At 40.1% G+C, this 24,489-nt stretch overlaps 1 protein-coding gene across 9 annotated transcripts in view; it reads left to right on the forward strand.

Moving 5' to 3' along the window:
* Positions 1-24,489, forward strand: part of dyrk1aa (dual-specificity tyrosine-(Y)-phosphorylation regulated kinase 1A, a) — a 114,786-nt gene that overhangs the window by 29,243 nt on the left and 61,054 nt on the right. For all 9 annotated transcript variants that reach the window (XM_078232720.1, XM_078232728.1, XM_078232725.1 and 6 more), the window contains one exon: positions 9,704-9,777. In XM_078232720.1, the coding sequence (XP_078088846.1) occupies positions 9,768-9,777 (10 nt within the window). In that variant the 5' untranslated portion in view covers positions 9,704-9,767. The remainder of the gene's footprint in view (positions 1-9,703; positions 9,778-24,489) is intronic.

Raw genomic sequence — 24,489 nt, forward strand, 5'->3', positions numbered from 1 at the left:
AAGATATTTGTCCTTTATGCATTTGTTTTCCACTTGAGTGCTGATAACCTTGTTGCAGGGAGGAAGTGTCTGGTACTGAGTGAGCTTGCCAACAGTTCATTTAACTTCAGTACTTTCATAGGTCCTTGGATGTCTCAAGCATTGTCAGTAGCATTTTGATATATAAAGAATCAAACAAATCTTGAGGTGTCTCACGTTTTTAACATGAAAGAATGTTTATTGCTGATACTGAGTTTCCATACTGAACCTCAGATTGATTTGGAATCATTAATTTTAGTTATTTTCTCATTTTTGCAAACACAGAAGCAGCTAATCAGGGTCCATGCCATTATTTATCATTCTTCCAGTTGTGTTTATGTTTTAATTTAAAGTTCACCTTTAAATTGGATTTTTAGGGGCCTTATTTCCCAAAATTCTAAACCTGCTTGCTTTTACTGTCCATTTTAGGAGTGGGAGCTTTGTAGATTAAAAAAGAACAAACAGTCTCAAAAAACCTTTTAGGAATTATGACTGCATGGTGCCATACTCACAGTGGATGAATATGTTATCTTGTTGTGAATATAAAATATTATGGCCCACTTTTGGATGACTTACTGGTCATTTGTTTCTAGCTTGATCTTTGGCCTCCATAGTGAGAGAATTTGAGTAAAGGAATAGGGATGTTTTACTGCAATTGTACAGGGCGTTGGTGAGGCCACACCTGCAGTCTTGTGTGCAGTTTTGGTGTCCTTACCTGAGGAAGGATGTCCTTAATACAAAGGGAGTATTGCGAAGGTTTACCAGGCTGATTCCTGGGATGGCAAGTCTGTCCTAGGAGGAGAGAATAAGTCGGTTCGGATTATATTCACTGGAGTTCAGAAGAGTAAGAGGGGATTTTATAGAAAATTCCAATAGAATTAGATACGGTCGATTCAGAAAGCATGTTCCTTATTATGGGTAGTCCAGAACGAGGGGTCATAGTTTGAAGATAAGGGGTAAAACCTTTTAGGACTGAGGTGAGGAGAAATTCTTTACCCAGAGTGGTGAATGTGTGGAATTCACTACCACAGAAAGTAGTTGAGGTCAAAATGTTGTGCGATTTCAAGAAGAAATTAGATATAGCTGTTGGGACTAAAGGGATCAAGGGATATGAGGGGAAGGGGGGGAAATCAGGATATTGAATTTGATCAGCCATGATCAAAATGACTGGCGGACAAGGCTCAAATGGCCAAATGGCTTACTCATGTTTCTGCTTTCTATGTTTCAATGTTAACTTGCACGAAGGAGAGAAATACAATAAAAAATTTTGTTGCTGGTTTCTGTCCAGTAATCCCTGGTGAATATGCTTGTGTTGGTTGAGGAGATGATTGGGAGTTGGAGCTGGCTTTGATTAAACCACCACCACCCCCATTCCCACAAGTGGTTGGTTAACCTGCTGTGATTTAGTAACCCTTGACTTGTAAGCGGCCAGAAAATGTTGGGGAAAGGTATCAGAAAACTGTAGATGCTGAGGGAGTCATCAGAAATAAGATCTCTTGAAGAGGCGATGTATTTTCCTGCAGTGATACTGCTCCACTCCACCACTAACCTCCCCTGACCCAACTCCCATGGCTGACACCAAAACCAGTACTGCCTTTGTCAAAAGGACAATCACTTTTAACCCTCTGTTGGGCCACTCATTCGATTCCCAAAGAGAATGTGATGCACCCTGCTCAGCTCGGTCACTTTGTGGCACTGTTGGCTGCGACCCTGCTGGTGAATTTTTACCTACAAGTCTTTTTTTGCTTTGTGATGCTATTTTTAAGAATAAATAATTTGTTTGTTTTAGTTTAATATGTTGTTTGGCTCTGCTCTTTCTATTATTTTTGGTATTTTTGTATTTTCCTTGAACTGATTGTAAACACTTGCCTTAATTCAGCCTCTGGCAGCCACAGAAGCTAACTTTGAATAAATAAACCGTTGAAGAATCGACATTCATTTACACTCCCTGAATAAATGCAGTTTAATTTTGACTTTTTATATTGTATTTATTTGAGTCCTTAGGCAGTTGGCTTCTGATGCGCAGGTTTTGCTCAGCCACCAACAATGACAGAGTTTTTATCAGGCCTTTCTGGCAATAACCCGAAGAGAATCTGACAGATGTGCTCTGGAGTTGCTGACAGCTGTGAGAATCATGTAATGGAAGTTGGCAGCCATAGCACACTAGTTAGCAGGGTATAAAAGTAGCTGTTGCCTCTCTTCCTAGAAGCTACAAAAATGCAGAATTGAAGAGCTCATTCCCCTTTTGACATTGCTGCCATTCTGCTCTTTGAGCATGCTCATGTTGAAACCAAAAGCTGGTAGGCTGAATGTTTAGCGTCCTATCATTTCCATCACTATGTAAGCCTGCTTCCACTCAATTTTGCCTTCTACTGTTCCAAACTGAACCTTCCACCACTGAAACAAACATTGCATACTTTTGTCACCTTCAGACTCAACTACTTCAATGATCTTGCTTGACTTTCAGTCATCCATAAATTCCAGCTGTATGTATTTTTGTCCTGCACAAAGTACAGCTTGTCCTTCACCCTTGCCCTCGCTGACCTCACTAGCTCCCCTTCCCATTAAGCATTAAATCCTATTCGTCCATGAATATTTCTAAATGGGTCTGCTCCAACTATTTCTGCAATCCCTTCCAATCCTGTATTTTGTCCTGAATGTTTTTTGTATATTACGTAGGATTATATAGAAATATTGCATAGAAACGGCCATTCAACCTAACTAGTTCATGCCAGTGGTTATGCTCCAATGGAGCCGCCTCTTGTCTATCCTCAACTCGCCTTGTCAGCAAAGCCCTTTTTTTCCTTTTAGTATGCGCGTCGATCTTACTTTTTGTTATATGACTTTAGATATTCAATTTTTCTAGCTCTGGCTTTAATTTGCATCACCCCTTCACCCCACTATCCAACTTCCCCTCAGCCCTTCATTTTCCTCATCTTTCTGCAACGCTCCCCTGACCAAGCTTTTGGCTCACCCTTCTATCATTGAATGGTTTCATCTAGCCTAGTGTCCGATTTCCTTTCCCAATTTGTTAACCACTTGGGATATTCATGCATGTTGTTGTTTGCAGACACTGGTGTAAAACATTTGATAGACCATGCTGCTACATGACAGATATAAGATTACAACTTTTGCATCAGTGCAAAGGGCCTTGAGTGGACACCGGTGCAGAAGTGATAGTGTGACTTCTATTAATTTAGTGAATACTTTAAGGCGCTGAAATGTGAGACCCTTGTTAGGTCTGTCTAAATTTTGAATTCTCAAAGATTGCAATTTATATTCAGCATTGAAGTATAAACTTTTCCTGTAGCTGAATCAAATTTCATATTAGGCAAGAACATTTCCTGGCTTAAGATTTCAGCTATTAGGCCAACAAAACTTATGTTAACATAAATTGTCTTTAGCCATAGTTCTTGATTTTTCACTATGCAAAATGTTTGGATTGACTGGGCTAACTAACTGAAATTTCACTGTTGTAATACTTTTCTTATCTGAAATTACATTTTTCTAATCAATTTGTCTTAGCACTAGTTTTTCAGCAGACATCTGGTTAAATTGATTTTGCAGTACCTGCTCTTTCTCTAGACAATATTTTGGTTTCACATTTGCTAATGTACTAATGTAATCTGCAGTATTTTATCAGAATAATTTTTAATCGAGTGCGAGAAGCCATGCTTTTCACAGAATTGAAGCAAATTTCAAAGTTATTGAACTGATCATTTGAATACCTTGGTTTATTTGATTCTCCATAAAATCTCAAGTTGATTTCAAAGTTGATCACTATCAAAACAGACAAAGTGATCTGGAAGCTTCAATGAATGAAGTTTTATGGCCTTTCGGGAGGGAGATGTGGTGAAGATAGAAGTTATGCGGGTGAACAACTTTTGATTTGGAAAAAGAAATAAGCAATGCAATATGCTAGAAATTTGGAACAAAAAGTGGGAATCATAATTTTTTATTTGTACTGCCTATATTTGCTGATGGTCCTGTGTCTTTAGCCTTTTTAGATTTTTACTTTGTTTAGTAAAATAACATGGAATTTAGTGAATGACAGGTGTTTTTTCAAAGGTTGCACATTTTTTATGCTAGCAATGATAAATGTGTTTCTAACAAACGCTTAAATTCCTGTAAGTGTTTTAGCTGTCGGGATAACCATGTAAATAGCTTTTGATAAACTATAATCTATAGTTTTATGGTAAATTAAGTTTTTTCCTTGAAATTTGAGAGGATTAAAATTGGTGGCTGTAACTATCTGTGAAGATGTTCTCTTGTCACTGCATCTATAAGATGTTCTCTTGTCACTGCACTTTCTTTTCCTTTCTATCTGGTATGCTGTGCCTGTAGAGTGCGGAAACAATACTTTTCACTATATACTAATACATGTGATAAATCAAATATGCTGACTTCATTGTTAAGCCTGTACCATAATGACTTCACTCTATGGCTGCCTTTATAGCAACTTTAGAGCTTCAGTTATGGACAGCCAGCATCTAGCAAAGTGAATGCATAGGATTTATCTTTTAATGTTAGTAGACTGCACTTGGAAGAGTCTGATACTATCCAGTATCTTTATAAATTGCCTTGAAGGTCCAACGAGCAGCCTGATCATTATTGAATCTGGCTTCTCACTGCAGTGGAGTTATATTCCACAGACTGCCAAGCTCAATTGGTGTGCAGTTTGTCTTGGTCTTAGTGCATTCTGGAGTTATTGCCCCTCCAACACTGGAACCTTCTTAACATAATGGAAAATTACTGAGCTGTGTCCCGTCCACAAAAGTAGGACAAATCCAACCCTGCCAGTTCATGAGTCTACACTCAGTTATCAGCAAAGTGATGGGACGATGTCATCAAAAGTTATATCAAGTGACATTGCCAGGGCTACTCCATTTCCGAGCTCATTAAAGCCTTAGTCCAAATGTGGATAACGAAGCTGAATTCAGGATGTGAGGTGACATGTCTGATCTTGCATGCAGCAGCATTTGGCTGGGTTTGCCATCAACGATCACGAGCAAAATTGGAATCGGTGGCAATTGGAGAAAAGTGCTCCACTGATTTGAGTCGCATCTTGTACAAAGGCAGATGGTCCAACCAGCTTCAGCTACTTCATCACTACCCTCCTCACCATCATATGGCCAGATTTATAAATATTCACTCATTATTGTGCAGTGTTTAACACCATTCTCAACTTCCCAGAAGCTGAAGCTATTCGTGCCCATATGCAGCAAGATTTTGACAACATTCGAGCTTGGTCTGGTAAGCGATGAGGTTGCGTGGTATTATTATTGACTAGAAATCTAACTGGACGAGCCAGTTAGGACTGTGGTGTAATATTCTCCACTTGCTTGGATGAGTGCAGCTCCAACAACACTGAAGAAGTTTGACACCATCTGTAGAAAGCTTGCTTGCTGCCCAGTGTAAAACCTTAAACATAAACTTACTCCACTAATGGCACAGATGCAGATTTTTGTATCATCTATAAAATGCACTGCAGAAACTTGCCAAGCCTCCTTTGATAGGACTTTGCAAAACCGTGGCCACTACTACCTAGAAGAACAAAGGCAGGAGTTGCACGGGAACAGCACCATCTGAAAGTTCCCCACTAAGTACCTGATTTAGTACTATGATGCAGTTCTTTGAACTGTTGCTGGATCCAAATCCTAGAACTCCTTTCCTAACTGCACTGTGGGAATTGTGACATGAATCCAAAATACTTGGTTTCCCCCAAAAGGTAAAGAAGATGCCTTTAGAAGGGATACAATTTCTTTGGAGAGTGATGGAAAAGATGGTTGAGTTGAAAGTAGGAAGCTTTCAATTGTCAGCAAAAGTTGAAGCAGACTACGTTGAATCAACATAACATGAAAAACAAAGTAATTTGTCTCAAATTAACAAGCAAATATAAGGCAAGGTTAACAAGAGGGTTCAGCTATTTTAGGAAAAGTTAATAAAAAATACTGATTCCCAAACGTGGCATTCGGCTTTAGACAGGGCAGTGTGGGTTAGCAGCTTAAAATACCATTATGCTGCACAGAGACCATTTCACAAATTACGAGTAAGTTCACAAGCATGTGTACAGATGACGTATGTAATAATGAGCGATTTCAATTAAATCAGTGTCCAAGTGAAAGTGAGGGAGAACCGGTATCAGCAAATGTTGTCAGAAAGTCGTTATATTATGATACCTACTCTGGGTAATTTTACCTTGACATTTACTTGTGAGTGACCATCCAAATTATGTAGTGAAGGCACTGGGGATGGTGGTCACTTGTATTTATCTTGGATTTTTGTGAAAATTTTCAACAAAACACATACGCTAAGTAGGCAACAAAATGGAATAATAAAGTAATGGACTGGATATAGAATGTGAGGTAAGAGGGTGAATTATCTGGGGGCTGTAGGGGAACATTGATGTGGATCAGGTTAAAATATTTGGTGGATACTAAAGAGACCCGAGATGCTCATAAAAAAATCTTCATTAAAATCCACTTCTGGCGAAGAGTTCCCTTTTGTTCTCTGGGATTATTTTAAGTTTTGATCTTTTTATGATAGATCTCAGTCAATTGCATCCTTGTTACCAATTTGCCATCCAATTGAAATGATTGCATTGCTTACTCTGACAATCTTTCATTTATTTTCTTTGTTTATCTGCTCCACTGGCATGGGGGCATTATTTCAAGTCTCTGCACAACTGTAACTTTTCTTTTCTGATATTGTTCTTGAGAATCATGATGCTTTCCCTCACTTTGCTGATTTACAGGAACTATGCTGTTTAAATCGTGACCAGACCATCTTGCAAATTCAATATTATTTCTATGTTTTATATTGAAGTCCTCTGTATAGAACACATTTTTGTCTTTGAGAATCAATATATTTATACCTTTTGATTTTTCTTGTTTCTCTCAAGAATCTTGCATTGCTTTTCATTATTTTGCAAACGTGCTACTTCATATTTATCTGCATTGAAGCATATCTGCCATATATAATCTTCCACAGAATTTGCCATACTTTTAATTGGGCATCATTAGAGAACTTTAATATTGATTAAAATAATTAAAAAGAGGTACCTGAATTGGTTGACGAAATAAAATAATACCAAGGATAAAGGGATTGGGAACAGCTTGTAGTTTAGAAGGAGAGGGGTGTTCAAATTGAACTGTTTAAAATGGAAAAGTATCCAGAACATCAGCCTTCAAATTACAGCGAGGTGATTCAGAAACGAAATGAGGAAACGCCTTTTCAGAAAACGCTCGTGAATGTCTCCGATTCTCTCACACCAAAAGGCTGGTTGCTGGGTCAGTTGACATTTGCAAGACTGTGTTTTAATAGGTTTTTGATAACAAACTACAGAAGGAAATATCCAGTAAAATGACCAGAAGTTGGTCACAAGGTTACTTTTAAGGAGTGACTGAAAGGCGGAAAGTGAGGTAGAACGCTGAAGAGTTGTAGGGAGGGCATTCCAGAGCTTAGGGCCTAGATAGCTTAAGGCTTTGGCATCAGTGATAGAGCAATTTAAAATGGGGGCACTCGAGGCCAGAATTAGAGGAGCTTGGATTTTCTGGGCGGCATGGTGGCACAGTGATTAGAGACCAGGGTTTGATTCCAGCCGTGGGTGATTGTCTATGTGGGAATAATAAATCAAATTGGTGGGATAAATGTGTGGGGTTATGGGGATAGAGCGGGGGTGGGCCTGGGGAAGATGATCTTTTGCAGTGTCGGTGCAGACTGAATAGGCCGAATGGCCTCCTGCACTGTAGGGATTCTGATTCTGGGAATTGACCAGTGGAAAGAAATTAGAGATAGGGAGGGACAAGGCTTTGGAGGCATTTGAGATTTTAAAATGGTGCTGTTGCTTGACTGGGAGCCAGTGTAAGTTCTTAAACACAAGGAATAGATGAATGCAAATTGGTTGAAGTTGAGACTTGGGTAGCAGAGTTTTGGATGACCTCAAGTATCTGGCGGGTAGAATTGGGAAGACCAGCCAGGAATATGTTGGAATAGTTGAGTCCAGGAATAGTACATGCATGGATGAGGGTTTCTGCAACAGATGGGCTGAGGTGGGTGAAGCCAAGATAAAACTAGGGAGGTTTAAATAGGTGATCTGGCTGATGGTGCGAATATGTGGTCAGAAGCTCATCTTGCAATCAAGTATGACGCCATGCTTGAGATCACACTGTTTTAATCTCGGACTTAGCCTGGGAGAAGGATGGAATCGCGAGCCCAGACCTATGTCTGGAGTTGTGCGAAAATTGATCAAGGAACTAAAGGCCATTCAACTTATTCAAAATTAAAAGGAGTTTTCTAGTTTTTTTTCATGTTCTGAGATTTCAACACTATTGCAAGGGTGTCCAATTATCTCCTAGGGCCAGTTTTGGGGGACATTTAAATGTGTATTGCAGCTTTTACTGAATGACTCCATTTGGGAAATTTTCAGTTTTGGCAATATTGGTAGCTGCCCCTCAAAATTAACATTTGTGGGCTCTCAGGCCCTAATTTTAATTTATGATGTTGCACAGGGAGGTAAAACCAGGACTGAACTATGCACTGATTCCCTGAGTAACTTGCAATCACATATCTGCCAATGATGTTGTGGCTTCCTCTGGTGGATCCCTGTTGTACTAGCACAGTTTCAAGTATATTTAACAAATTTTGAGATTTGCTGCAATCAGATTAACATTGAGGATCGTGGCAACTTGTTCTTCAGATTACTTATGTGCAAATTGCACCAATCCTCTATTTTAATCAGTAAGGGAATCAAGGGCTATGGGGAAAAGGCGGGAAAATGGAATTGAGAATTATATCAGATCAGTTAGTAAATTGAATGGCGGAGCAGATGATGGGCTGAATGACCTACTCCCTGCTCCAATGGCTTATGTTTTAAATTGGCTAATGCATGCATGTCATGAAGGCAGTTGATGAAAAGAACGTAGTAGAACATTTCAGTATGTAGTACAAGTCTGTGTTTCAGGCATCATGTTGCTCTTTTTCAAAAGTTTCATTTCTGACATTGAATATATTGATCCCTGATCTATCTTATGAACACAGGAGCATATGCATTTGGAGCAGGAGAGGGCCATTCAGTCCCTTGAACCTGCTCTGTCATTCAATAAGATCATGGCTGATCTGATTGTAGGTAGCCTCAACACCACATTTCACCTACCCCCAATAACCTTTGATAATTTCAAAACTAGAAGTGGGAGTAAACTTATTACAACATAATGTTTGCATCAACCAGTTTCTGACTGCAGAGATGTGAAAGTATTAAACTTAGGAAAATATAACAAAATAAAGTACATTCACATGGGAATGAATATAGAAACAGTCTTCGAATTGAGTTATATTTGTGTTCGAAATATGCAGACTTTCCCGATTTGTTTCAATCGCAAAGCTGAATCAGAACAAATCTGCTTATTAGTCTTATTTTTGAATTTTGCTGGTGATTGGTAACTTAAAACATTTTGGTGTGCTCCAAGCAGTGCTATATTAATGGGTCCAAGTTTTAAAATTGTGGACATCCATTTCTCTCCTTCAAACTTAAGAGTTTGATGAAACACTTCACAAAATTGTAGTTCACTGTGACCTTGTCCTTTTTAATGTCAGCCCGATGTGGCAATAACTAAGAAGCAGCTAATCAATATTTTTCATATTCTGACATTTTAAAATAATTTCTGCATTTCTTTTGTTTTTGTAGAGCGCTGTGATTTTGCAGCTAGATACTCCACAAAGAATGATATGAGACTCGACAGAAGAAGACAATGCACACAGGTATTTTCATTTTTAAGTTATTCTGGGATTTTGATGCCAAGGCAAGTACCAGGAAGCAACTTGAATCTGCAACATCTCTTGTTTCTCTGTTCGTTAAATTTCATTTTTAACATCAAATGGACTTGGCTCAGTCAAATCAGAGTTCATATATCAACTAAATTTTGTACTTATGGAAAAATATAGATTCATTTTACTGAATGGATGAAAGGCATTGGCGAGGCTTAATATGAGATTTGCTGAAATTACGTCCTGGACTTAGGTTATGTGGGGAGAGTGAAAAATCTGCTCTTCTCAAAGGAGGGAAACTTAAGGGGAAGTTTAACGGATGTTCAACATATCAAGGATTTTACTTGAGAAAATAAGGCAAAAGTGTTTCTGATGATGGGGATAGGTAATGAGTGGACCCAGATTTAAGTTGGTTAGTAAAATAGTCAAAGCCAGACATGAGGATATTTCTGTACCGAAATATGATCTGAAATGCATTGCCTTGAAGAGTGACAGAAGCAGGTCGAAAAGTAACTTTCAAATGGTGAAAGAGGAGGCGAGAGTAACTATTGGATAACTCTTTCAAAAGAATTGGCACAGGCACAAGCAACTTAATGGCTGCTTCTGTGCTCTGATTCATTCTTAGTTCAGGATGTTATTGGCTGTCTTAGTCAATCCTTTCTTGTCATTTTTACTGTACAGTATTGTGCCATACTAGAATAATTGTGGAACAAACCAAAGCTTAATTGGGAATCTGTTCTTTTTTAACAAGTTTAGTAAGTCCTTTAAAAAGGCTTCAAGCAAAAATAAGTTGAAGCATATTGGGCTACAGTATTGTATGAATTTAAAGCTGCAACTGAGCTTAACAATCAAGTAATATGAATTAACTCTACTGGTTGCAATCAGGGCTAGAACATTGATATACTGCTAGTGGTACTTTTGTGTTAAAATACAAGTGCAGCACAATGTGACTTGCTGATGGAGCTGTGTAAGTGAAATTATAGAATGAGCTTCATTTGGGGAACAAAGCGACTGGGTAGTTTGAGGTGTTGGGTCTAATGCGTATTGCTGACCCTGCCAGAAATCTAATGGAATCATTGCTGTCTGAGACCTAGATTGAAGAAACATGCAGCTGTGAGAAGAATGTCAGTGCAATTGCACAAAATTGTTCTATTCAGGAGGTACCTGAAGCATGGAAGATGTTGGAGAAAAGGATTGGCTGCATAGAACGCAGCTTTGATGTTTGGAAATTTGTTTGTACGTCTCTAATGTTTTTGGACATTGAACGGGTTAAGTCATGTTATGTCTATGGGCCACTTTATTTGGTGGAGGGAGAATATTCTGACCTGAAGGGGTGAAGAAAATATGATTTGCAGTGTGCAGTACGTTACTAATGTTTCCCACACTGCACCTTTTGAATGCTTTATTTGTAAATTATCCTGACGAAGATGTTAACAAGGTTATTGGTATTACTAACCCAAGCCAATTAGTAACACACTTAAATATGCAGGGCTTATTTTACCTGCTGCAGAGGAATCTAAATGTTTTGTTTAACAATTAAACCGTACCTGACCCATTTTTTTAGTCCAATAAAAATAGTCTCAACTGCAATGAAACACAATTGCTGTTTTTTAGAGGAGGGAACTGTGGGTTCAATGTGCAGACGTAACGTGCTAAAAATACTTTAACAAAAAATCAATTTATAGGAACAAATACAACAGCTGCTTATTTTTCAGAATGCTTTAAATGCATTAATTTTGAATGGTAAGAGCGTAGTGAAATGGCAAAAACCCACAAATTGTGCCATTTGCTTTTCCTCAACCATATTATTATGCATCTGTACAAAACAATTTAGAACCATATCCAAGCTTTTTTTGTTGTTAAACAAATTTATTCTGCTATGTTTGCATAACATACCAGTTGAATACCGATCTTGTCCATGGCACTGAGTGGAACACTACTTTTTAGTCTCAAGAGTTTTACCTAGAACTTTCCAAAGGTGGTGAGTTTTCAAATGGTGTACACGATATATTTATTTCCTCCATATTGATATCCATTAAATATCTCCTGAATGTTTCTGAAGTTTGAGATTCTTTACTTCAAAGTATAACTTGAAACTTCCAATTAGAGTGAAAATAGCTTAAAGATCAGAATCAAGAATGGTTGCCTCCCATGCTGGAACCATTTAGTTCATCCTATGCATCCTGAGTCTACGCAAGAGCTACTCAACCAGTTCCATTCCTGCCTTTTCACCCTGAGCCCTGCATTTTTTGCCCCCCTTCAGGTCCTTATAGAATTCTCTTTTGACATAGGACACTGACTTAACTACATTTGTTGACACACATGTTTGCCGTTTGGAAAGGTGTTGGTGATAGGGGTCACGCAATGTTACTCCATATTCTTTTAGAATTCCCTATTGATTATGAAACAGTGATGATGTATGTCTAGGAAAGATGATGATGTGTGACTTGGAATGAGATCATGGTGTTACCACAACACTGCTACTTGTGATGGTAGAGGCTGCATAGGAAGTCGTAGCTATTGGAATAACATCGGCGATCTGCTGCACTACATCTAGTATATCATGCATTTCGCAGCCATTGTACTGTAGTGGCGGAGGCGATGGATATTGATCCCGATAATAGTGTCAAGGTTCTTGAGTGTTGCAACTACATCCAACCAGGGGAGTGGTAACACCCCAGCATCTACCTGAATCTTGGTCGAAGAAGATAGGCTTTGCGAGGTCAGGACATAAGCCACGGATTCAACCTCCTCTATCTTTGCAGTCAGAATTTGTATGTCTGATCTAGTTAAACGTTTGGTCGCTGGTGACCCTCAAAATGTTGAAGGTTTTGAAGATGGTTGTGCTTTCTAATCAAAATTATTGTTACCTAGCCTATATGTTGAACAAATGTTACCTGTCACAGCCTGTGTGTTATCCAGGTCCTGCTGTAGGCTGACCGACTGTTTCATTATTGGAGATGTTGTGATTGGAAATAGAGTTCCAGGTTAAGCTGCAAATTTATTGATGACATAAAATTTATGGCCTTTATGACAGAAGTTACAAAATCTCAATATAGCCAGAAGTTATGTAATTGTTTGTTGAAAACAATGTGAACGGTCTACTTCTACTGTGGTTGAGCTCACCCATCGTCACTTTATAGAATGTCCAGTTGAACAGTGGGCTTTGATTTTACATCAATAAAGATTGCACAATAACTGTAGAGGAATAAGAATAATCTGTGTTGTCCCTCCTCTGCCAATGAGTGTTTTTATGCTACACATATATGTTCTTTGGTGTTAAAATATTACATTGGTAAACCCTGAATATGATTGTTGCTTTCTCACTTTTCTACAATTAACTGTTAAGAGTTGGTCTTGCTCTCTGCATCACTCACCACTGATAATATTTGTGGATATGAGTCAGTGGGATACCTGTCATGTACTTTGTAATATAAATGTCTGAGAAGTTAAAATATTATGTAGTGAATTTGTGAGCATTGAGGAAAAAGTTCAGGTTAACGGAATCCATTATGTTTTAAAGTTTTTAAAAAAAAGTTTATTTATTAGTGTCATAAGTAGGCTTACATTAACACTACAATGAAGTTACTGTGAAAAATCCCCTAGTCGCCACATTCCGGTGCCTGTTTGGGTACACTGAGGGAGAGTTTAGCATAGTCAATGCACCTAACCAGCACATCTTCTGCGCTGGCCCAGTGGTTTACACTGCTGCCTCTCAGCGCCGGGGACCCGGGTTCGATTCCCGGCTTGGGTCACTGTGTGGAGTTTGCACGTTCTCCCCGTGTCTGCGTGGGTTTCCTCCCACAGTCTGAAAAACATGCTGGTTAGGTACATTGACCCTAAGAGACACCGGAGTGTGGCAACTAGGGGAATTTCACAGTAACTTCATTGCAGTGTTAATGTAAGCCTTACTTGTGACTAATAAATGAACTTTACTTTTCGGACTGAGAGAAAACCCACGCAGAAACGGGGAAAATGGGCAGACTCCATACAGACAGAGACCCTAACTGGGAATTGAACCCAGGTCCCTGGCACTGAGAGGGATGGTGCTAACCACTGTAATCTTTTAGATCAAGAATCAATTTTAAATACTTTCTTTGAATTCATTATTCTCATAATGGAACAAGTGGAAAATACGAAATCCCATGTAAGATTGCAAGTTTGTCATAGAACAAAGAACAAAGAACAGTACAGCACAGGAAACAGGCCCTTCGGCCCTCCAAGCCTGTGCCACTCCTTGGTCCAACTAGACCGATCGTTTGTATCCCTCCATTCCCAGGCTGCTCATGTGACTATCCAGGTAAGTCTTAAACGATGTCAGCGTGCCTGCCTCCACCACCCTACTTGGCAGGGCATTCCAGGCCCCCACCACCCTCTGTGTAAAAATCGTCCCTCTGATATCTGAGTTATACTTCGCCCCTCTCAGCTTGAGCCCGTGACCCCTCGTGATCGTCACCTCCGACCTGGGAAAAAGCTTCCCACTGTTCACCCTATCTATACCCTTCATAGTCTTGTATACCTCTATTAGATCTCCCCTCATTCTCCGTCTTTCCAAGGAGAACAACCCCAGTCTACCCAATCTCTCCTCATAGCTAAGACCCTCCATACCAGGCAACATCCTGGTAAACCTTCTCTGCACTCTCTCCAATGCCTCCACGTCCTTCTGGTAGTGCGGCGACCAGAACTGGACGCAGTACTCCAAATGTGGCCTAACCAGCGTTCTATACAGCTGCATCATCAGACTCCAGCTTTTATACTCTATACCCCGTCCTATAAAGGCAAGCATACCATATGCCTTCTTCACCACCTTCTCCACCTGTGTTGCCACCTTCAAGGATTTGTGGACTTGCACACCTAGGTCCCTCTGTGTTTCTATACTCCTGATGACTCTGCCATTTATTGTATAACTCCTCCCTACATTATTTCTTCCAAAATGCATCACTTCGCATTTATCCGGATTAAACTCCATCTGCCACCTCTCCGCCCAATTTTCCAGCCTATCTATATCCTGCTGTATTGCCCGACAATGCTCTTCGCTATCCGCAATTCCAGCCATCTTCGTGTCATCCGCAAACTTGCTGATTACACCAGTTACACCTTCTTCCAAATCATTTATATATATATATATATATATCACAAATAGCAGAGGTCCCAGTACAGAGCCCTGCGGAACACCACTGGTCACAGACCTCCAGCCGGAAAAAGACCCTTCGACCACTACCCTCTGTCTCCTATGGCCAAGCCAGTTCTCCACCCATCTAGCCACTTCTCCTTGTATCCCATGAGCCTTAACCTTCTTAACCAACCTGCCATGTGGGACTTTGTCAAATGCCTTACTGAAATCCATATAGACGACATCCACGGCCCTTCCTTCATCGACCGTTTTTGTCACTTCCTCAAAAAACTCCACCAAATTTGTAAGGCACGACCTCCCTCTTACAAAACCATGCTGTCTGTCACTAATGAGATTGTTCCGTTCTAAATGCACATACATCCTGTCTCTAAGAATCCTCTCCAACAACTTCCCTACCACGGACGTCAAGCTCACCGGCCTATAATTTCCTGGGTTATCCCTGCTACCCTTCTTAAACAACGGGACCACATTCGCTATCCTCCAATCCTCAGGGACCTCACCCGTGTCCAAAGAAGCGACAAAGATTTCCGTCAGAGGCCCAGCAATTTCATCTCTCGTCTCCCTGAGCAGTCGAGGATAGATGCCATCAGGCCCTGGGGCTTTGTCAGTTTTAATGTTCCCTAAAAAACCTAACACTTCCTCTCTTGTAATGGAGATTTTCTGTAACGGGTCAACACCTCCCTCCGAGCCACTCCCGGTTAACACGCCCCTCTCCTTCGTGAATACCGATGCAAAGTATTCATTTAGGATCTCCCCTATTCCCTTGGGTTCTAAGCATAATTCCCCTCCTTTGTCCCTGAGAGGTCCGATTTTCTCCCGATTTTCATGAAGACACGTACATGGCTTATATAGGAAGAATTCCCAATGGAGCACGCTAATGCCTGCACAAGTGTACTTCAACAGAAAGCAGAGAAATTGTTGTTTCTCAAACTAAAATTGTATTTATTTTCTAAATTCATTGTTTGCACTAATATCCAACGAGTTGATTTTTCTGATTGGAAGGCGAGGAACTGCCCTTGTTTTTTGATTTGATTTATTATCACATGTATTAGTATACAGTGAAAAGTATTATTTCTTGCACACTATACAGACAAAGCATACCGTTCATAGAGAAGGAAATGAGTGCAGAATGTAGTGTTACAGCTATAGCTAGGACGTAGTGAAAGATCAACTTAATGCAAGGTAGGTCCATTCCAAAGTCTGAAGGCATTAGGGAAGAAGCCTTTATTGTGTCGGTTGGTACATGACTTCAGACTTTTGTATCTTTTCCTGACGGAAGAAGGTGGAAGAGAGAATGTCCAGGGTGCATGGGGTCCTTAATTATGCTGGCTGCTTTGCCGAGGCAGCGGGAAGTGTAGACAGAGTCAATGGATGGGAGGCTGTTTTGCGTGATGGATTGGGCTATATTCACAACCTTTTGTTTAATCAGATTGGAAGTTGATGTTGAATTTTTATGCCATGTACTTTCTGAACAAATTGCTGATTTTCCGTGTTTCGTTGCAACATTTGAAGTATTTTTCTTTTAATAAATTTCCCTTCGTGATTTTTCTGGTGAAGGCAGTATTGGTTGCAAGAGTGGTGATATCTTTTAACTAAATATAATGGGCACAGGTGAATAAATGTTTTAGGGTTTTTATTGTTTGAAAAACATAACATAAATCACAGGCAGAACTGATGTGATTATCAATATATACACGTTAAAAGCAATCAGTAGAAGTAAGTCCAGCCATTTATTTCTCCCCTCCTTAGTTCAGAAATTCTAAAACCAACTGTATATGTTCAATTCTGCTAAGTCTGTGCAGATCAGAGATTACCTGTCTTCTATGGCCTCTCCAGATTACTGTTATGCTATCAGGGACATGGATTTCAGCAATATTGCAAAGAATTAAAAGTAAAAGAAAAATTTTAGGTGCTAGCCTTGGTTCAGCAGTAACCTAATCCTATTAATCAAAAGGAAGTGGGTCAAGTCCAACTTCAGAGACTTGAGGACAGAATCTAGGGTGCAGTGTATTGCAGTAATAATAACCTGTATCGTTGGAGGTACCAGCTTTCAGACCAGATGCTAACCTGAGGTGACTTCTCAGGTTGGAGTAAAAGATCCTCTGGCAATATTTGAAGATCAGGAAATTCTCCATATCCTTGACCAAGCCACGCAACAAATTGTTTTCATTGTCACAAAAGCAAATGTAGCAATTTATACATGCAACCTAAAAACAAAGCAGGGATTGAGTAACCAAGTAGTCTTTTTTTTCATGGTGTTGTTTAGCAAGATCTAGCAATTTATTGAGCAATTTTTTTGAGCAATGCCTCCGAAAAGCTTTGGCCATTTTAAATAGTGACTCAGGGTCTTGACATTAACCAGCTTGTTAGTGTTGATAAATGCAAGTTAAGTCGCACCTTGTGACCTGGGGAGAGTGGGGTGGAAGTACAAGAGAAGGAAGGTGATAAATATATTGTCATTTTCATTTTGGTTCCTATTTTGTTAAGTGAGCCCCTTAGTTGATTCTGCCTACCTCTGGGTTTGCTGGAATAACTGACAAGGTAGTTGCTGCAGAATACTGAGTATCTTTATTGTATTGTTTTGTTTTCTTAATGAGCAGCATTAACATTTGCACAGAGTCTGCTATTCTGTGGGAATGCATTACTGCAATCTGTTGACAAATAGGAATTTACAGGGATGTGCTTAACACATTAAGATATTATGCTTGTGTGCAGATTGCATACTCGGTAACACTGTCCAGAGGTTAGGTGAAGGCATACTGCTTCTGCCAGGTTTATAATGATTTTCAAAGATGCTGCACCATTTAATGCCAAATGTAAACTCATTTGCCTTGGAATATAGTGTTATCATCGTAAACCTGCAGTGGTAGTTCTGCTATTCCAAAACCAGTTTGCAGTCTCTATACTTGTATGGGCATTTTGATACGAATATTTTCTATCATTGCAGTTACAGTATTGGATTTTTAAAAATTAAGACTTCTGGATTAATGAGTACAGTTTGTATGGCATCAGTAAACATTTTATTTATGGCATGCTTTCCCTTAGGCAGGGAGCGAAGCTCCAAAAGTAATAAATTTTGAAATATCTAATGTGATTGTGTAACCCTAATCAGGAAAATGTATACAAATGCTTATCAAGCTTTTTATACGGCTTGCTGAGAAAGGTGTGAGGATCATGACTCCAAACATTAATTTTGATTTGCACAATATTGTAGTGAGTTTAACATTTTACTAGTCGTTTGCAATCTGTAACTGGGATTCCATGTATGTGTACAGTGTACATAGTTTATTCGAGTAAAAAATGTGGATATTCTGCTTTTCTATTTTAGCTGGCTCCATGCTGGTTACCTCAGGGGTTAAAAGCAGCTTGGAATTATGACAAAGCATAATTTTCACTTGTTTACCTCTTGTTTTCCTATTGGACACAAGTAAGTGGCTGTACCCTAGCAACAGAGGTATGTTATTAACATATCTCACTGTGATTTGACCAACAAGTTTGAAAGGCAGCCAATCATCTGGTGCTGTTGCTGTGGTAGGCTATGCTAATTAGATGCTGTTGCTGGGATCAGGGTGGATACTTTGTGCAGTTCTGCTGCATTGTGCTGCCTGGCAGACGTTGATAAATGAGTAGTTAATAATCTGCAACGTTCCTGCTTTCTGCAAGCAGGCGGAGATTTAAAAGTAGGATTGTGAAGATCTAACTGCAGGGCAAATGTTTTTAGAAGCTCTGTTTATAGACCATGGCCAAGCTTCCGAATAACTGTATTGAAAGTTTGAGCAAACATTTATTTCTGTATAGGGGAGGAAAGTGAAAACATTTCAAGTTTATTTTTCAAAGACTAAATTTAACTAGCAAGTTTTAGCCAACTGTACACACAAAATCTTTTCAGGATCAGAAAGTGCTTTCTGATTGAAAATATGTTCATGATTTTTGTTAATGATTACTATCATGGATTTCTTAATTTATGCTGCAAACTTTGTTTCCCCCTTAATCTTTATCTGCTTATTTTTTTGTTAAAGCTGTGTTCTGAGCTGGAAGATGTGGTGCCTCAAACATGCATGTACATATTTGAGTTAAAAAGAAAGTGAACATCCATTTTGATATCACCTTTCACAAATTCAGGATACCCCAAGTACTTCCACAGCCATTGAACTTCTTTTTGGGTGTGGTCATTACCAATGCTCCCTCTGAGCTGTGCAAGTGCACTGCCAGGCTGGGCACAAGTAACGCTCCCTTTTAAGTTACCTGCATACACGGTTGCATGTCAGTCTTAAAAGGGGGTAAGAAGTTGAACAACACCAGGTTAAAGTCCAACAGGTTTATTTGGTAGCAAAAGCCACACAAGCTTTCGAAGCTCTAAGCCCCTTCTTCAGGTGAGAGGGAATTCTGTTCACAAACACAGCTTATAAAGACACAGACTCAATTTACATGAATAATGGTTGGAATGCGAATACTTACAACTAATCAAGTCTTTAAGAAACAAAACAATGGGAGTGGAGAGAGCATCAAGACAGGCTAAAAAGATGTGTATTGTCTCCAGACAAGACAGCCAGTGAAACTCTGCAGGTCCACGCAACTGTGGGAGTTACAAATAGTGTGACATGAACCCAATATCCCGGTTGAGGCCGTCCTCGTGTGTGCGGAACTTGGCTATCAGTTTCTGCTCAGCGACTCTGCGCTGTCGTGTGTCGCGAAGGCCGCCTTGGAGAACGCTTACCCGAATATCAGAGGCCGAATACCCGTGACCGCTGAAGTGCTCCCCAACAGGAAGAGAACAGTCTTGCCTGGTGATTGTCGAGCGGTGTTCATTCATCCGTTGTCGCAGCGTCTGCATAGTTTCCCCAATGTACCATGCCTCGGGACATCCTTTCTTGCAGCGTATCAGGTAGACAACGTTGGCTGAGTTGCAAGAGTATGTACCGTGTACCTGGTGGATGGTGTTCTCACGTGAGATGATGGCATCTGTGTCGATGATCCGGCACGTCTTGCAGAGGTTGCTGTGGCAGGGTTGTGTGGTGTCTTGGTCACTGTTCTCCTGAAGGCTGGGTAGTTTGCTGCGGACAATGGTCTGTTTGAGGTTGTGCGGTTGTTTGAAGGCAAGAAGTGGGGGTGTGGGGATGGCCTTGGCGAGATGTTCGTCTTCATCAATGACATGTTGAAGGCTCTGAAGGAGATGCCGTAGCTTCTCCGCTCCGGGGAAGTACTGGACAACGAAGGGTACTCTGTCCACTGTGTCCCGTGTTTGTCTTCTGAGGAGGTCGGTCCGGTTTTTCGCTGTGGCGCGTTGGAACTGTTGATCAATGAGTCTAGCGCCATATCCTGTTCTTATGAGGGCATCTTTCAGCGTCTGGAGGTGTCTGTTGCGATCCTCCTCATCCGAGCAGATCCTGTGTATACGGAGGGCTTGTCCGTAGGGGATGGCTTCTTTAACGTGTTTAGGGTGGAAGCTGGAGAAGTGGAGCATCGTGAGGTTATCCGTGGGCTTGCGGTACAGTGAGGTGCTGAGGTGACCGTCCTTAATGGAGATGCGCGTGTCCAAGAATGCAACCGATTCCGGAGAGTAGTCTATGGTGTTTCTGGTTGAAGTGTGTAGTCGGACAAGTTGACAATGGACTTCCCTGCAGTGGTACTGTTTTCTACTGTGGTACCGGGGGAGGCTTAAAAGGACCATACGATGCCTAGCACAAACAGCAAATTTTGTGACAAAGATAAACTTTCCCCCTTGCCCTTTTTGACCTGTCTGCAAACATTGGCATAACTGATCGCATCTTCTGCCTTCAATGCCCTTTCACAGTTCTCAGCTGTATAGGACTGCTTTCACCTGATTCCATTCTTAACTAAATCGTAGCCATTAAATCATTACGAATGTTTCTCTTCCTGCTCCCACACTTGCTATCCTGGTGTTCTCCAAATCTTGCTGAACTGCCTTTGTTTTCTCCTAGTTCTCATCTACTTTACATTTCTCATCCCCATGTTCAAACCCCTCAATGGCCTTATTCCTCCCGATCTCTGCATTTTACTCCAACCCCGCAACCATCTTGAGCATCCTCCATTTTAATTGCTTTCTGTAATAAGGTGATAGCTCCAGCATAACTTGCCTGCTTTTATATTCCGTATCTTGGCTCATTAAAGCTGCCGTAACCACCTTATTGACCTGCTCTGCCCCATCAAGAATCTGTGGATCTTCACTCCATAGTCCCTCACTTTCTCTACACCATTCCAATTCCTCCTATTTATTGTGTAGCCCTTTGTCTTGTTTGACTGTACACTTCTCTGGGTTGAATTCCATTTGCCACTTTTCTGCCCACCTGACCAGTCCATTGATACCTTGCTGCACTCTGCAGACTCCCTTCTCAGTCCGTCCATCTTCCCTCTGTCCCTCCTCACTGTCCAACATGCGGCCAATTTTAGTGTTGTCTGCAAACTTCTTGATCATGCGCTCTACATTTCAGTTCAAATTGTTAATAAGTACCACAAAAAATTGGGTCCTGAGCCCCATTGGAACCAACCTTTCAGTTGCTAAAGTACCCACCAACAATAACCCTTTGTTTCCTGCCATTGAGTCAATTTTGTATTCAGCTTGCTGCATACCCCTGGATCCTGTGGGCTTTTATTTTTATCATCTACTTGCATTGAAGCTGTTACATAAATATAATAAGTCACTGGACGTTGGTGATGGGAGAAGTAAGTTTGGAAAGCAACTGAATGTGAAGTCACCAGAATTCCAAAATTCTTAGGTTTTACAGGCATGGTTCTATGTACATGTAGAGTGATGATAAAATTTAGAAAAGTATTAGAAATTGCTTGAAGACACAGAATGGGTACTTATTTAGGGTAGGGCTTTCTGGCTTTGGATGGGGGAAATAGTACTTTTAAATCAGATAAGATCTTAAACAGATGGATTAGTGGTAGGTGAATATGAAAGAGTATAAGATATTACATGTCGGAAGAAAGAATAGATCGCGTCCTCTGCGGTGTTGGAATCATTGCAATGATACATGTCGGAAGAAAGAATAGATCACGTCCTCTGCGGTGTTGGAATCATTGCAATGATCAATAAAGTGTGTGGAATGCTCAACTCTATTGCTGAATCTGTGCAATATATGAAAAAACAAATCAGTTCCCCGATTCTGAACATGCAATACTTTAATAAACAAACTGGGCCCTGTGTCTGAACACATATTCCAAAACCATTGTCTCAACCAAACAGAGCCCTAGATTTGAACAAGACACCTTTTTAACCGGATGATAGATTAAGGATGTATGAAACTCCCTTTTGCTCAATTCCTAAAGCAGTTGACTTCTCACTCTTGAACCTTCCACTCCATCTGCCTTGTTACATTTCAGTGTACCTTTCAGCCAGCTCCACCTATTTGAGCTTGCAACTTCTCCCACATAACCTGTAATTCTAATTCTGATTAACTCTATAGGCTGTACTTTTCCATGGTGTTTTACTCAATAAACAATATAATACAGAGAATTGCAGTGAGAATACCCAAAATGTTAGAGGACACTGACATTATTTTACATTATATATTCCTATTGATGGAAGGATTGAGAACTGAAGGGTGCAGATTGAAAGTAATTAGCAAAAGAAGCAATGGACACCTCAGGAAAAAATCATTTCAACAGTGAATTGTTAGGATCTGAAATGCACTGCCTTGAGTGTGTGGTGGAGACAGGTTCAATTGAGGCATTCAAAGTGAATTGGATTGCTATGTGACAATGAAGTATGTGCGGAGCTAATGAGAAAAAGTGGCTCCTTCAGAGTGTTTGCATAGGAACGATGGACCAAATGGTTGTCTCTTGTGCTAGAACTATTGTATGATTCTATGCAGAAACTCTACAGTACTGCTTTGAAACCTCACCTTGAGTGTTTTGCCCTTTTTTTCCAATGAATACATGGGAAACATTTATCTCTGGAGGCATGACTGAAAAGAGCTGCAAGCTGAATTTCTGATTTTGGAAAATTCTGTTTTGAGGCAATACTCAAATAAATTTGTATACTTAAAGTCTTGAAAAGACCTGACTGAGTACAGGCAAATTAAATGAGCACACAATGTCAAGATAAACTGTTGATAGTAGAAGAAAGACCAAAAGTTCCAAGTGGTGAAAGGGAAACTCCAGATTAACATCAGGAAGATCTTGCATGCAAGCAGGGATAAATATTTGAAATAGAACAGTACAGCACAGAACAGGCCCTTCGGCCCACGATGTTGTGCTGAGCTTTATCTGAAACCAAGATCAAGCTATCCCACTCCCTATCATCCTGGTGTGCTCCATGTGCCTATCCAATAACTGCTTAAATGTTCCTAAAGTGTCTGACTCCACTATCACTGCAGGCAGTCCATTCCACACCCCAACCACTCTCTGAGTAAAGACCCTACCTCGGACATCCTTCCTATATCTCCCACCATGAACCCTATAGTTATGCCCCCTTGTAATAGCTCCATCCACCCGAGGAAATAGTCTTTGAACGTTCACTCTATCTATCCCCATCATCATTTTATAAACCTCTATTAAGTCTCCCCTCAGCCTCCTCCGCTCCAGAGAGAACAGCCCTAGCTCCCTCAACCTTTCCTCATAAGACCTACCCTCCAAACCAGGCAGCATCCCGGTAAATCTCCTCTGCACTCTTTCCAGCGCTTCCACATCCTTCTTATAGTGAGGTGACCAGAACTGCACACAATATTCCAAATGTGGTCTCAGCATGTAATGCCTTAATGCCCCTCCTACCCCAAAAAGGCCATCTGTTTTTTTGTTCTTAAAGTTGTTACTTTTAGTTGCAATTTCTACAGCTCTAATTCATTCACCCTCCCTTTCAGTCCTGACAAAGTGTCAAAGGACTCAAAACATTTAACTATTCCTCTCATCGGTAAAAGTTTAAATGGGCCACTACTTTGTGTAGTGGAGGCAAAAACCTTTTAATGATTTGAGACAACAGATGAAATTATTTGTTTAGAAGAGAAGTCAACTGCTTTAGGAATTGAGAACATGGGAGTTTTGTACACCTTTAATCTATCATCTGTTCAAATCTAAGTCAGTAATTTGTTCTGGGTTGGTGAATTTTGAATAATTTTATTTATCAATATTTGTGTGTTGCCAGCTGTCTTTCACAAAAATGAAAATGGAGTGATGTAATGCAAGTAAAATTAGTGTGGTTTGCAGTGATTTTTGTTTCAGTTAAGCTTTGGTTTGAATAGTTGAAAAATGATTTTCATATACAGTCCACTCCTGATGCATGCAATTAAATGCTTTAATGATGAGCTCTTAATTGGAAGTCGGATTGGTTTTCTGCTTCATTTTGGCCCATTTTGTGATTTTTTTTGCTGAATGTGTAATGGTAAATCTGTCCGAAATTAGCGTGTAACTAATCTATTAAGCACATTGTGTTCATAGAATATATGGAGAGGACTGGTGACTTTTTAAAAAAAAAACTGTTGATGGATAGCCATTTCACACTTTTAAGTTATGCGATTAGAAGCAAACTATTTATTTTGCTATTAGCATGTGTTCTCTCCATGTAATATAAAGGATATTTTGAGTTCAATGTCCCCAAGTACAATTTTAGA

This window comes from Mustelus asterias, chromosome 17 (assembly GCF_964213995.1).
Source record: "Mustelus asterias chromosome 17, sMusAst1.hap1.1, whole genome shotgun sequence".
NCBI classification, from domain to species: Eukaryota; Metazoa; Chordata; class Chondrichthyes; order Carcharhiniformes; family Triakidae; genus Mustelus; species Mustelus asterias.